This window comes from Echinops telfairi, unplaced genomic scaffold, assembly GCF_000313985.2.
Source record: "Echinops telfairi isolate 266 unplaced genomic scaffold, ASM31398v2 ScPeMD7_6;HRSCAF=24_0, whole genome shotgun sequence".
Lineage (NCBI taxonomy): Eukaryota > Metazoa > Chordata > Mammalia > Afrosoricida > Tenrecidae > Echinops > Echinops telfairi.
In genome coordinates this window covers 14370528-14385424 of record NW_022103902.1, presented here as the reverse complement: position 1 = coordinate 14385424, position 14897 = coordinate 14370528, and the positions used below count along the sequence as shown (strand labels likewise).

Sequence of the window (14897 nt, the reverse complement as noted above, 5' to 3'; positions counted from 1 at the left end):
GTGTACATGCTCTGGGCTAGCCTGAAGTGAAAGGCAGGACTTGGTTCATAATACTGGGGGTGAGGAAGCCTCAAGGAACCCGAGGAATATTGTGTGCTTTATCAGTGCTGGCTGTTTTTTTAAATGTCTGTGGCCCACTGTCATTTTCTGGGTCTCTTAGTTTAAATATCTAAGGAAAATAATCTCCTCAGCTTAGCTAATCTGTGTTCGAGTGGACCTTTTCAGTACCTCATAAAGGTTTGAGGATTGTCCAGCAAGGGGGATGGGGACGTATGGGATCCTAAGAAATACAAGGGCACCACCCACTGATTCCCCATTCATAGGGCCCATGCTGAGAAGCAGTCTTGTTGAGGCACAGCGGTGTGACCGAGTGTGACAGAGACCTCCTTGCTCAGGAGCATACCAGGATAGCTGCATGCTCGCAGTCAGGCCAGGTGCAGGTCTGCTGTCTCTTCTTTGTTCAGGGCCCTACCACTTGGCCCCTTGTATGTTCTTGTTCATTTTAGTCTCGATTTTTCCACAGGGTAACATAGGAATGCATTTAAAGCCAGGTATAAAAAAGAATAATCGTCGCAAGTAATTGAGCTAGTGCAACACTTTAAATGACAGTTCATTGATATTCAATGTTATTTTTTTAGTGTGTTACCATGATATTAAGCTATCTTTCCATGCCGACTTGGAAGCTTTGCCTTTTCTGTATTATGAGTAATCATTTTAGTTGTTGAAATTTAAAGATGTATACAGTAAAAGCTGTGAAGGCCAGGACCTGTGTTTAAGGTGGAAAGCCCAAATATTTTCGACTAAAATGAGCCACAGAAATGTGGTAAGACTGTATCCTGTGAAAGACGGAAAACTTGTGAGACCTGGACAGGCAGGGCTGAGCCCCATTGAGTTTGGGTTCTCACAGGTTTATTGTACTTTTCCAGGAAGGAGAGTTTGATGTTCTCTTCCACAAAGAAGGAGGGGCTTGTGTTAAAAAAAGAACTGAAGCGTCTCAAGCGATGTATTCAGAATGCCAGGTGTCAAATTCAGTCGTTGTAGTGCACATTTTCTTCTTCTGCAGGCTGTTTGTAAATGAGTACTGACGTTCATAGATTTTCTTTTTCTTTTCTTTTTTTTAATATTATAGCTGAAGAAATTAAAAAGCTACGGAAGCAACTGGACGAAATCCAAAAAGAAAATGGCCGATATATTGAATTGCTGAAAGCAAATGACATCTGCTTGTATGATGACCCCACAATCCACTGGAAAGGAAACCTCAAGAACTCCAAGGTCTCTGTTGTTATTTCTAGTGACCAAGTTCAAAAAAATATCATTGTGTATTCAAATGGGAGTCAGCCCGGTGGGAACAGCCAGGGAGCAGCCGTGCAGGGGATCACCTTCAACGTTGGTCAGAATCTACAGAAGCAAACCGCCAACGTGGTGCCCGTGCAGAGGACGTGCGGTCTCACACCGCCCGTGTCTCTTTCGGGAGTTTACCCTTCTGAAAACAAGCCATGGCAGCAGAATGCACTGGCCGCCCACCAGCCCGCTCCTCTCTGCCTTCCTGCCACCATCGGGGCGCAAAACCTTCTTGAGCTCGCCACCTCCGAAGGGGACGTGAGTGTGCTTGGTGCCACCAGTGGCCCTCTGATTGCTGTCCCAGTTGGGGCCTCGCCTCGCCAATCCCGGGCCTCGCGCACGCCTCTGAATGATCAAAGCCCGTCGGAGAGTAAGCATGGGCAAGAGAGCTCCAAGTTTCCGAAGCAAACGGCCCCTTGTGCTTCCAGTGTCCCCTCCAGCGCCTCAGCAGTGGCCACTGACGCGCCGCATGGACACCAGCCTTGTCCCTCAAGCACAGAAGACTGCAGAAGTGATTTTCAAAACACCCTTCTTGAATCAGTTACCACCTCAGCCTGCCCCCGGCCTCCCAGTTCTGCAGGTGTCTCTCCTCCAGTGAACGTTAGCCAGGGGACAGACTTGACGGACACTCCCGCGGTGGTGGCCCTGGCTACCACTGGGGCTGGGAAGCCGGCCGCCCCTGTCAGCACCGTGTCTGTAAACGCTTTGGACCATGGCTGGACCCTCTCCTGTTCTTTGCCTTCTTCAACTGTTAATACTTCAGATTTGAAAAACATGAATAGCCTTACCCGAATCTCCTCAGCTGGCAACACACAGACGACATGGACGACTCTGCAGCTGGCGGGAAACACCATTCAGCCCTTAAGCCAGACACCTATTGCTGTGACCCCAGTGTCAAATGAGTCTGGTCCCAGTCCCGCCACCCCCAACCCCAGTAGACACGTGGCTACAGGCATGAACTTGAACAATTCCTTTCCCGCAGATGGGCAAGCCGTTGAGCAAGTGGTTGTCACCTTGCCTTCTTGTTCACCTTTACCTATGCAGCCACTGATTGCCCAGCCCCAGGTTAAATCTCAGCCGCCCAAAAATCTCCTGCCAGTGAATTCAGCCATGCAAGTGATTCAGATGGCTCAGCCAGTTGGCTCAGCTGTTAATGCTGCTCCGGCGAACCAAAACGTTATCATTCTCCAGCCCCCCAGCAGTACCCCATGCCCCCCCATGATGAGAGCAGAGGTTCCCCACCAAACAGTCGGTCAACAGATAGTGATCATACAGACAGCCAGCCAGAATCCGCTGCCACTCCTTCCCGCGCCGCCGCCTGGGCCTGTGCGACTCCCTGTGAATGGAGCCAGTGCTCTCCTAGGGCCTAGTAATTCAGTGCAAAATGTGTCAGCCCCACAGACCTTCGGAGGAAAGCACCTTGTCCACATCCTACCAAGACCTTCGTCTTTGTCCTCGTCATCTAACGCAACTCAGACCTTTCCTGTGACCGTGTCCGCCCAGCAGCAGCCGCAGACCATTTCTGTAAACGGACAGCTCTTTGCGCTGCAGCCTGTGATGCCGTCATCAGGAACGACGAATCAAACCCCTATGCAAATCATTCAGCCCACCACCAGCGAAGATCCAAATACCAACGTTGCCCTGAACACGTTCGGTGCTTTGGCCAGCCTCAATCAAAGCATATCGCAGATGGCCGGGCAAAGCTGCGTGCAACTGTCTATTAGCCCCCCTGCCAATGCTCAGACTGCTGCAAGCAGTCACACCACCGCAGCCAACTGTGTTTCATTAACCACGACTGCAGTGCCTCCCACGACGACAGACAGTCCAGCCACACTATCCAGTATGTATAATCTAGTTACTCCTCCCCCGGTGAACACGGTAGCCTGTTTGCCCCCAAATGCAAAGTCGAAAAGGCTGAATAAGAAGCCCAGTGCCAAGAAACACATACTTGCTAACAAGCCAGCTTGCCCCCTGAGCGCAGCCAGAGATGTGGAGAAGCTGGGCTGTGCCAGCTCGGAAGGGTCTGCAGAGCTGCCCTGTCACGACGCCCTGCTGGATCACCTCCCTGCTGTTCTGCCATCTGTTCCTGTGGCCCAGGCGAACAGTGTCACCGTGTCGGGTACACATCCTCTGGAAGTTCTCAGTTCTGAGTCTCTACCCAAATGTAAGTCGACGGAAGTGTCTGACTCACCCTCCCAAGAATTGCTAACAAGGGAACATTTTGCCACAGCCCCAGCGAAATCCAAAGATCCTACACCCGCCTTGCGACGAGAGGCACCTCAGGAGAAGCCACTGACCAGTGAGACGTTACCAGATGCCGCCCAGGGCTGCGCGTCAGCCAAAGTGTTGAGTCCACCTCCAAATGATGCCCACATGTTGGTGTCTCAGGTCTCTGGTCTGTCGTCTACCGCAAACATCACTAGCACTGACTGTGTGCCCGAGGTGGAAATCGTTGCTGAACCCTGCGGGATTGGGCAAGATGGAGTGGATGCAATGCCAACCACTGGTCTGTTAAAGGATCAGAATTTCACTGCTTTGCTGTCCGATCTTGCTAAAGAAAAAGTCTCTCAGAAAACTCCTCTTTCAGTCCACGTGGACCATCCGGATTTTTCCTCTGAAAATCCCAAAGTCAGAGACTCAAGTGTGGATTTGCATCCCAAGCAGGAGCTCTTACTGCTGAACAGTGAAGGGAGAGATCCGCCCCAGCAGCATTCCTGCATCCCCGATCAGGAGGCGATTAATGGCTCTTTGCTCACTAGTCGGCAGACTGACTCGCCCATGTCCACCAGCTCTGGCAGCAGCCGCAGTTTCTCCGTGGCATCCATGCTTCCAGAAACAACCAGAGAGGATATGACTAACAGTGCAACAACTAATGCATGCGACAGCTGTACCTTTGTAGAGCAAACTGATATCGTCGCTCTTGCAGCGAGAGCTATTTTTGACCAGGAGAACCTTGAGAAGGGAAGAGTTCGCATCCAGGCTGATGTAAGGGAAGCCACTTCAAAGCCTTCTGAAACCTCATCCCTGGAGGGGGAGCAGCCTTTCAGATCACAGCTCCCTAAAGAGAATGACACAGAGCAGGCAGCAGCGGCGCCAAATGAATTTAGCCCTCAGGACTCCATTGAAGCCGCCGTGGATCGGCCCCTGGAAAAGCCAAGTTGCTCTATAGTAATTAAAACATCCACTGCCTCGTTACAGGTTTCAGCTTCTCAGCCACCAAGTTTAAGTGTGAACAATCTTATTCATCAGAGCGGCATCAGCCATCCTCTGGTCAGCTGTGCGGGTTTACCCCAATCTTCAGAGCAAACAGCAGTTCCCGCCACAGTTAGTCTGACTGTCTCATCTAGCTCCTACGGCAGTCAGCCCCCCGGCCCATCTCTGATGACTGACTATGCCCAAGAACAGCTAAATACGATGACCACTACCATACCAAATCCACAGATTCAAGAGCCGCTCCTAAAGCCGAGTCACGAAAGCCGTAAAGACTCTGCTAAGCGCACGGTTCAAGATGACCTTATCCTCTCTTCTGCCAAACGTCAAAAGCATTGTCAGCCAGCCCCACTCAGGCTTGAAACTATGTCCCTGATGAGCCGGACTCCAGACAGCATTTCTGATCAAACTCAAATCATGGTTAGTCAGATCCCTCCCAGCTCTTCGACTTCCATCGTGCCTGTGAGCAACCCGACACATGCAGATGGCCTGACCAGCTTATTTCCCAGTAACAACTTTGGGGCCCCCGCATTGAGGCAAGCCGACGTTCCGTGCAATTCTCAGCCTCCGGTTGCTGAACAGCAGCAGACGCAGGCAAAGCAACATCTCCAGGCCCTGCAGCAGCACGTTCCAGCTCAAGGAGTATCTCATCTGCACAGTAACCATCTCTACTTAAAGCAGCAGCAGCAGCAGCAGCAGCAGCAGCAGCAGCAGCAGCAAGTGGGGCAGTTAAGAGAGCGGCATCACTTGTATCAGCTGCAGCATCATGTACCGCATGCAGAGAGCTCTGTCCACTCGCAGCCCCATACTGTCCACCAACAGAGAACTCTACAGCAGGAAGTTCAAATGCAGAAAAAGAGGAATCTGGTTCAGGGTACTCCGACCTCTCAGCTTTCCTTGCAACCGAAGCACCATGGAACTGACCCATCCCGTTCCAAGAGCGGTCAGCCACACCCCCACCATCAGCAGATGCAGCAACAGATACAGCAACACTTTGGGACTTCCCAGGCGGAGAAGAGCTGTGAGAACCCTTCCACAAGCCGAAACCACCACAACCATCCCCAGAACCATCTTAACCCAGACCTTCTGCACCAGCAGCAGGAGGTTGGAGGCCGACAGCAGAGCTCAGGGGTTTCTTCCGAACACGTACCTGGGCACAATCCAATGCAGAGGCTTTTGACATCAAGAGGCTTAGAGCAGCAGATGGTGTCCCAAGCAAGTATTGTGACCAGGTCATCAGACATGACTTGTACTCCACATCGGCCGGAGAGAAATCGAGTTTCAAGTTACTCTGCCGAGGCACTCATTGGAAAGACATCTTCTAATTCAGAGCAGAGAATGGGCTTGTCAATTCAGGGTTCCAGAGTGTCCGACCAGCTTGAAATGAGAAGTTATCTTGAGGTCCCCAGAAATAAGAGTTTGGCTGTTCATAACATGCAGGGCCGTGTGGACCATCCTGTTGCCCCCGAGATCCGCCTCTCTGATTGTCAGACATTTAAACCAAGCGGAGCCAGTCAACAGCCCCAAAGCAACTTTGACGTCCAGTCGTCAAGAAACAATGAAATAGGGAACCTGGTCTCAACTCTGCGAAGCATGCAGTCTCAGACTTTTCGAATTAGTCAAAACACTGGCCCGCCCCCGATTGACCGTCAAAAGAGGTTACCTTATCCGCCAGTTCAGAGCATCCCAGCCGGACACGCTCTTCCCCCAAGGGGCAGCGAAAATACATGTCAGCAAAGTTTCATGCAGACTTTGCTTGCCCCCCACCTCGGCGATCAGGTCCTCGGGAGCCAGAGAGGACTCTCAGACCATCAGAGGAACACACAGTGTGGCCCCTCCCCTGCCATTGAGTACAGTTGTCCCCCGGCTCATGAAAGTGTCCATGTGCGAAGAGAGAGTGAGAGTCAGACTCGAGACAGCTGTGACATGTCCTTGAACGCAATCAACACCAGGAGCAGCACGTTGAATATTCCTTTTTCAAGTTCCTCTTCTTCAGGAGACGTTCAAGGCCGAAACTCAAGTCCCAATGTTTCCGTCCAGAAATCCAACCCCATGAGGATGACCGACAGTCATGGCACAAAGAGCCACATGAATCCTCCAGTCACAACCAACATGCATGGGGTGGCAAGGCCAGCATTGCCACACCCACCAGTGTCTCACGGAAGTGCTGATCCAGGGCCCCCCGTACGACAAGCCAGTTCTTCAGTTCCCCAGCGATCCAGGCATCCCCTGCAAGATAGCAGCGGATCCAAAATCCGTCAACCGGAAAGGAATCGTTCTGGAAACCAAAGGCATAGTAACGTCTTTGATCCAAGTCTTCCCCATCTGCCTCTGTCAACTAGTGGCAGTATGATTCTTGGACGCCAGCAGCCCACTGCAGAGAAGAGGGGAAGCATTGTTCGTTTTATGCCCGACGGCCCACAAGGACCCAGCGATAATTCAGCTCCTGACCAGCATACGCTGTCGCAAAATTTTGGTTTTCCTTTTATTCCGGAAGGTGGCATGAATCCACCGATAAATGCCAACGCTTCCTTCATTCCACAGGTTACTCAGCCTAGTGCCACTCGGACTCCAGCCCTCATCCCCGTAGATCCTCAAAGTACTATCCCTTCCTTCTATCCCCCGTACTCCCCTGCTCATCCTCCACTGTCAAACGACATTTCCATCCCCTATTTTTCGAATCAAATGTTCTCCAATCCTAGCACCGAGAAGGTAAACGGCGGAACTTTAAATAACCGATTCGGATCCATTTTATCTCCTCCCAGACCTGTTGGCTTTGCTCAACCAAGTTTTCCTCTTCTCCCAGACATGCCACCAATGCACATGACCAACTCTCACTTATCCAATTTTAATATGACGTCTTTGTTTCCAGAAATCGCTACCGCTCTTCCCGACGGCTCAGCCATGTCCCCATTGCTAACCATAGCAAACGCGTCTGCCTCGGACTCTTCTAAGCAGTCCTCGAACAGACCCGCCCACAACATAAGCCATATCTTAGGTCACGATTGCAGCTCGGCTGTTTAAATTCTGATAGATGTCACAGGGGTGCAGTGTAAATGTCCCGGGCGAGATGACGCGACGGATCTGTGTGTGTGCGCAAATATACGTATCCGGAGAGGGACTGTATGTGTGTGTATGTCTTTGTGTGAGCATAATCATTTTCAGTCACCTTCTGAATGTAGGGAGTCATGTCAGAGATGATGCAGATCTAGGGATGTCCCCTGCCCACCAAAAAAAAGAGAATCTTTCATTTAAGCTGCAGGTTGTGCTTGTCCAATTTCCAAGCAGATTTTCAATTCCAAATTTGATGTATAACCTTTTATGAATCATAACCTAAATATGAATTTATAACCAAAATACGAATCAGCTGGGGGCAGATTATCCGGTTGCAGGCTGAATGGGAGGAAGGAATGGAGATTTTAACCGCTGTCATTAATTTATACATTTGGTTGAGTTGCTTCCCCCCAAATAGAGGCAAAGTGATAGCACCAATGGTTCATAACCAAACACTGACTCCTGTCAGCAGCGAGCAAGGGCAGTTTCTTAAACATGGTAGGCACTGACTTGCATGCTTGTGGCTAAAGTCAAGCAGTGAACACGTCAGATTTTAAAACCTGTGGCCATCGAGTTGATGCCGACTCAGCGATCCTATAGGAGGAGAGTGGATGGAATTGGCCCAGAGAGTTTCCAAGGCTGTAATCTTTACAGAAGCAGACTGGTGACTGGGACCGGAGCTGCTCGTGGAACTCAAACTGCCGACTTTGAGGTTAACCGCCAACATTGACCCACTCTGCCCCAGAGCTTCTTAGCAACTGAGTTGTTCAGGTTAGACTCTTAAACCCAGGTGTGCTTTACCTGGTGACTCATTTCTTGATAATAGAATTCTTAAATTGGTTGGTTTCATATCTTGTTCTTCAAATTAGGGCGCTGTCTTGTTTTTTTACTGTGCCAAGATTCTTTAAAAGAAAGGTCTTCCTTAGACAATTAGCCTTAAAAGTAGGAAGCTAAAATATATGTATACATTTTTTTCTTTCCATTTTGTAGTTGCATTTTACACCAGACCACAAGGGGGAAAAAGCAATTATACTGTGGAGTTTTGTGTGATATTCAGTTAGTGAGTTTTGCTGCAGTAGTCTCTATGTTCTATTTATTGGATCTTGAATTAAGTTGGTTTTTGTTTTGCATTGATTGAATCATTAAATACTAATCAGTAAATAGTGTGTTTGGAATCTACACATTTATTTGAGCCTGATTCTTAAAATATTTCTTAGCAGATTCTTAAGCTCTGTCAGTGTTTTGATTTAATGATATTTATACTTAAATAAGATATTTTATATTGCATTACTATCCTTCATAATAGAATTATGAGATTAATTTGCTCATTATTTTTCCTGATGGTAAATGTGAAATGGTGCTTCAAAAGTGTAGTCTTTCTACATGCCCTTGTCTGTCATGTATGTCTGTATGTGAATGTGTGTACATGTGTCTACGAAGACATGGATTTTAAAGTATAAACTGGTCATTTAAAAATAAGCTTGCCATCTGACAATGGGACATTGAGGCCTGAGACCTGCTGCAGTATGGAAAAACTTGATGTCCAGGGGTTTTTGAAACCTCCACTGAATCTTATATTTTCATTTTGGAAGAGAAAATCCAACACTAAGAAAACAACCCTTTACTCAGACACATTGCTTTATCATTTGCCAAAAATGGGATGGCTTAGGGCATGTCTCTTCTGTTATCAAAGTGAACCCCAGGACCAGCATCTCGCCCCCTGTAAACAGCCTCCTTAGGCTTGGTCAGAGCAGTTAACTCCTGTGAATACCTCTGCAAAAGACTCATCAAAAGGGTCGCTGTGCCTCCTCCACTGTTCTGACCAAACTTGCCCATCTGCCTGCTGCCCGCCCGCTAAGGCAGGCTCCTGAGGGCAAACATACTGTACATAACCAAGAAAAATGTCTAGGGTTTCCCCCCTCTTCAAAATGGCCATAAGGAGAGAGAGGACTTGATGAGTAAGTCAAATAAGATCAACAGAGTAGTTGGAATGGCTTCGGGTGGGCAAAGTGAGATTCTAGACGTACTTCATAATTCTCTCAACTGAATCGAATGCTTTAACATTCAAGTGTTTCCTTGTCGTTGAAAGGTCCAGTCCATCGGTTTCCATTCTCTCTCTTTCTCTCTCTCTCACATGCACACACCACCACCACCACCACCCACCCCTGTTCTCAAGACTGGGCATCCTGACATATAATCTGGTAACAGGCTGACGAGCACCATCACTTGCCGTTTTAAACTTGAACATTGTAACACAGGGTCTCAAAGCCTAATCATTTCACCCATTTCTTTTCCAGTAGTTCTTTTTATCCGCTGTTCAGAGATAGCATTTACATTTCTCTGAGCTTTTATTTCAAGACTGTTTTGATCTTGAACTGCACCTAAGTAAGGCCTCTCTGACCTTTGGAAAAGAGCAAGTGATTGGACTCCTGCTTATACACATCTCTGGGTATTATGTATGCATGAATATTTGAGAGATCAGTTCAGAGATGGACTCAATCCTGACAGCACAGCGCTCTGACTTTTATCTAAAAGTATGAGTGTCTCAGTTTACCAGCACTGTTAAGTATTTGATCGTTGGAGCTATCCGTCTTTTTGGTGAGGCCATTTATTATATACGCTCCAGTGGTAAACCAAATTTAATTTTTGTAAATGGGTAGTAGAAAACGGAGTCTCTTGATTATGGTAAACTTAACTGTTTTTCTTCCTGGTGAGGATGACTTTGGAAGTTTAAAACCATTCCCACAATTAATTAAGTCATTTCTGAACATAGGAAAGCATCTTCAGTCCTAAGTGAAAGTCACTGAGCATAGCTTTTAACACACCGCTCACTCAGGGTCAGGTACAGGGAGTGTGTGATGCCCCTACACAGTTAACACAGTTCCCTCTATTATTGTAGATCTTTATTCATGTATAAAATTGTTAATGTCAATCACTGATAAATCAAGCTTGATGCCATTTCTTTTTTCTTATTTGGTGTGTAAAGTTTGCTTTGGGATATCATATATATGTTTTATACTGTTTCAGGAAACTTTTGTTTTTACTCTAAGACTTTTTGGGGCACCAGAGACGGTAGTACCCTCTTTCTAAATAGGGAGTGAAAATTTCCACAGTAATCATGTTTTCTACAATTGAACATATCAGAACTGGGAAAAAGGAAGAACAGGGAAGGGGTGTCCCCCCCCACCTCCCACCCCCCCACCCCACAGTGGCTTCTAGTCACATGTCACAGGGATGTTGAGTTAAATGAAAATGAGCCTAGCTCCTTAAACAAACAGATCGATTTCAGCATTGCATAGCTAATTTAGTTGCCTTGCCCATGCCTTCTAACATCAGCCATTTTATGTAGAGCCTCAAAGTGTGCCCCAGAGTTTATTGGAGAACTTTTTAATCGGTGTGACTTTCTTAGCTGCACCCTTCCTTCAGTATCCAGGTACACAGGAGCTTGTTTTCTTCTGCTCCGTGTAAGAGAGGTGGCAAGAAACCTGGGCATTTCCCTAGCACAATGATGATTCTTTTGCCTGGAAAGGTTTATTATTAGCCCCCTTATTCATTAGACCAGTGTGTAGCAGTGGGCAAATCCTCCAAGCCAGTGATTCCGGGGGCCTGGCTTTGTGAACCACCATGTGTCTCACTCTCTCGAAGGGCAACAGTATGGTCACACGATCCGCCCAGCGTTGATTTAAAGTATTTCCTTGTGCCATAGAGCTCTTCTTCTCTTTGGTGGACTTCTTTTTCTCACGGCACAATGAAGAAGGCACATGCGGCCCTCAAACCCAATGGCTGTGGGTGGAAATCCTAAAGAGATTGGAAGCCATTGTGATTCTGTTGTCTGTGCAAACCCAGCCTTTTGTAGGGAGATAATGCCCCCCTGGCTGTGTACACCCAGAGGGCAGCACTGAAGGCCAACAACCAGGTGGACTAGTGTGAAATTATTCATGAGTGATGACTATTTGACACTTATGTGCAAACTAAAAGCAGAAGCTAGATCCCCGCCTGCCCCCCTCCCTCCCACACAAATGCCTTTTTGGTTGAGTGCTAATACTTTTTCCTCCCAAATGTTAAACAGAAAATACCACACACACACCCTTTTTTTTGTTTTGTTACTTAAAACCATGTTCTCTCCGCATTCTACACTCCCTGTGTGAGCCTGGGAGTGTGGGGGCACCCTCAGCGTAGATTGAGGTAGTCCAGCTCACTGGTAAGAAACATTGAGAGCCTTCTTGGACACAGAGCTTCTAGTCCTGCCCACAGGTGTCTACCCCGGTACTGCACTTTACCTGAAACTGTGCCTCTGGTCCTTTGACCAGCCATTGGAACATATCATCCTCCCACCTCTCAGTTACAGCAAAGGACCCGCTGAGATGGAACATGCTGTGGCGTCAAAACACCGAGAAGACGAGAACAGCTGATGTTTCTCACTGTTGCCTTATTTTCTGAGCCATCTTTGATGCTGATCTTGGTAAAATCTGACTAATAGTAGCAAAGCTCCTTTTAAACTCAGCTTGTATGTGGTGGTCACTCAACATCCTTGTTTCTAGATTTGCACACTCTTAGCAAGTTTTTTTGTTCGCCCATGAGCCAACCTGAGTTGAAAATATTGGACATAATATGCAAATTGGCTTTATTTTGAATGACCACATGAGACGTCACTAGAGATTTAGTGAGCTATAGAAGAGAATTCATTTGTAATTTAACCCCTTTTTTTTAAAGCAGGTGATTTAAAATTTCTTGTTGTTGTGTGTACAAGTCTCCACCATACTTTATCACAGAAGCATAAAATTTACTCCATCTGACTTCCTTCTTCATGTTTTTGGGTCTCTGTCCTTCTCCCCCCTGCAGCCCCGTCTCCCCACAAGTCTTAACAACCGTCTTTCATCTGTGAGGTCACTGAGGCACTGGACTTGACTATAGTGGTCACTTTTAAGGGACTTTGAACTAATGATCTTCCAAGAAGAAAGGGACCAGACAGTGTTGCTTAAGATGCTGCAGTTGTGTTACTGTGAAGTAAAGATTAGCTTCCACTTTCAGCACTATATATAGACACACATGCATTTATATACATATATGTTTATATGTAGATACATACCTTTGGGTAAAATAAGGTGGAAAATCTGAGGAGAACATAAACATCACCAATTATTTATAGATACACTGGGTGATAAGCTTACTGTAGGGCAGTCCCCAGGAAAACGAGTTGTAGTGCTTTCAATAGTTTAATATTTGTATCTCTTCTCAGGCCAGCTGTGTCTGCTGTGCTGTAAACCACCTGGTTTCTAATTCTAATGGAGACGTATTTGTTTTATAATGAAATCCAGAGCAGATATGTATTATATGATCAGGATTGTCCTACAGTTGTAAATAAGAATAGGTCCTGTTTATTTTGACATCTTTTTACAAATGCATTGTATTAGGGTGTGAATATTCTAAACCATGCTCTTGTTTAAAGTTTGGAAATTTTTATTGTTAAATGTAACATTTTAATGGTTGTAATAATTATTTGTATAGATATGAATATAGTATTTTATTTAAGAAAATAAACTTTGCATTTTTGCATTGTGAAGTCTTATCTTTTCTGATGGTTGTGTGTGCCACTTCAAACCTAGAATTGAAAGTATAATTAGATAATCTTTTTATTTTTCCAACATATATGAAAATGATTCCAGAACACTCACATAACCCATAAAGACTGTCTTCTTGATCAAGTAGCCAACCTCAATACACTATATAAAGACCAGTACTACGTGATCAGTGCAAAGTGTACATCTTTCTACTCATTGTAAAAAGTCACATCATAACAAGCGGTCTAGCTCAGAAGCAACAAAGCCCACACGGAAGAAGCACACCAGCCTGCGTGATCACGAGGTGCCGAAGGGATCAGTTATCAGGCATCAAAGAACAAAAAATCTTATCATTGAGTGCTCATCCCCCTGATACGATCGCTGAAGACAAATGGGTGCATAAGCAAATGTGGCAAAGAAAGCTGATGGTGCCCGACTATCAAAAGATATAGCTGACTGGGGTCTTAAAGGCTTGAAAGTAAGCAAGTGGCCATCTAGCTCAGAAGCAACAAAGCACACATGGAAGGAGCATACCAGCCTGTGCGATCACGAGGTGTCGAAGGGATCAGGTATCAGGCATCATCAGAACAAGAAAATCATATCATGAATGGGGGCGGGTGTTTGCGGAGTGGAGACCCAAAGCCCATTTGTAGGCCACTGGACATCTCCTTACAGAAGGGTCTTGGGGAGGAGACGAGCCACTCGGTGCGATGTAGCAACGATGAAACATACAACTTTCCTTTCTTTCTTCTCTGCTCCCCCCCACTCTCCTGTTCTGATCCCAATTCTACCTTGCAAGTCTGGCTAGTCCAGAGGGTGTACACTGGTCCAGATAGGAACTGGAAACACAGGGAATCCAGGGTGGATGATCCCTTCAGGACCAGTGGTGTGAGTGGTGATACTGGGAGGGTGGAGGGATGGTGGGTTGGAAAGGGGGAACCGATTACAAGGATCTACATATAACCTCATCTCTGGGGGACGGACAACAGAAAAGTGGGTGAAGGGAGACGTCGGACAGTGCAAGATAGGACAAAATAATTTATAAATTATCAAGGGTTCATGGGGGAGTGGGAAGGGAGGTGAAAATGAGCTGATGCCAGGGGCTTATGTGGAGAGCAAATGTTTTGGAATGATGAGGGCAATGAATGTACAAATGTGCTTTACACAATTGATGTATGTATGGACTGTGATAAGAGTTGTATGAGGCTCTAATAAAATGATTAAGAAAAAAGAAAAGGACAAAGATCTTTCGAGAAGAAAAAAAAAGTCAAATCAGAATTTTAGGCATGGAATTTTATTACAGATGGTCCAGCTTAAGCTCTGGTTGAAAATTAAGGACTATGATATTGTTATAGAACAGTACATCATGATCAAATGGGAGCTACTTAGGAATGCAAGGTTAACATTTTAGAATCAATTTGTGCAATCTATTGCGTTAACTGAATAAAGGGGAAAAAACTAATTCAATACATGCAAGGGGGAAACATGATAAAGTTTAGCATCCATTTATGGTAAAAACTGTACACAAGAGGCCATTACGAAGAGAAATTATTTGCAAAATAAGCAAAAACCACAGCTAAATGATTTTCCCCTGAAGTTGGCAACAAGGTAAGGACCTTAAACTCACCGCCATCAAGTTGATGTTTCATAGTGACCCTTATCACTCGTCCATTTAGCATAGTAGATTCAGATCCCCAGCCTGTGCATAGACGTTCCATAGTCATGGATTGA

The 14897-nt window shown here is 46.4% G+C and overlaps 1 protein-coding gene across 1 annotated transcript in view; it reads left to right on the top strand.

Moving 5' to 3' along the window:
* The window catches only part of USF3 (upstream transcription factor family member 3), a 32853-nt gene extending 19685 nt beyond the window's left edge, over positions 1-13168 (top strand). The window contains exon 6 of the mRNA XM_004706405.2: positions 1130-13168. Coding sequence (XP_004706462.1) covers positions 1130-7575 — 6446 coding nt within the window. The 3' untranslated portion in view covers positions 7576-13168. The remainder of the gene's footprint in view (positions 1-1129) is intronic.
* The last annotated feature ends 1729 nt before the right edge of the window (positions 13169-14897 follow it).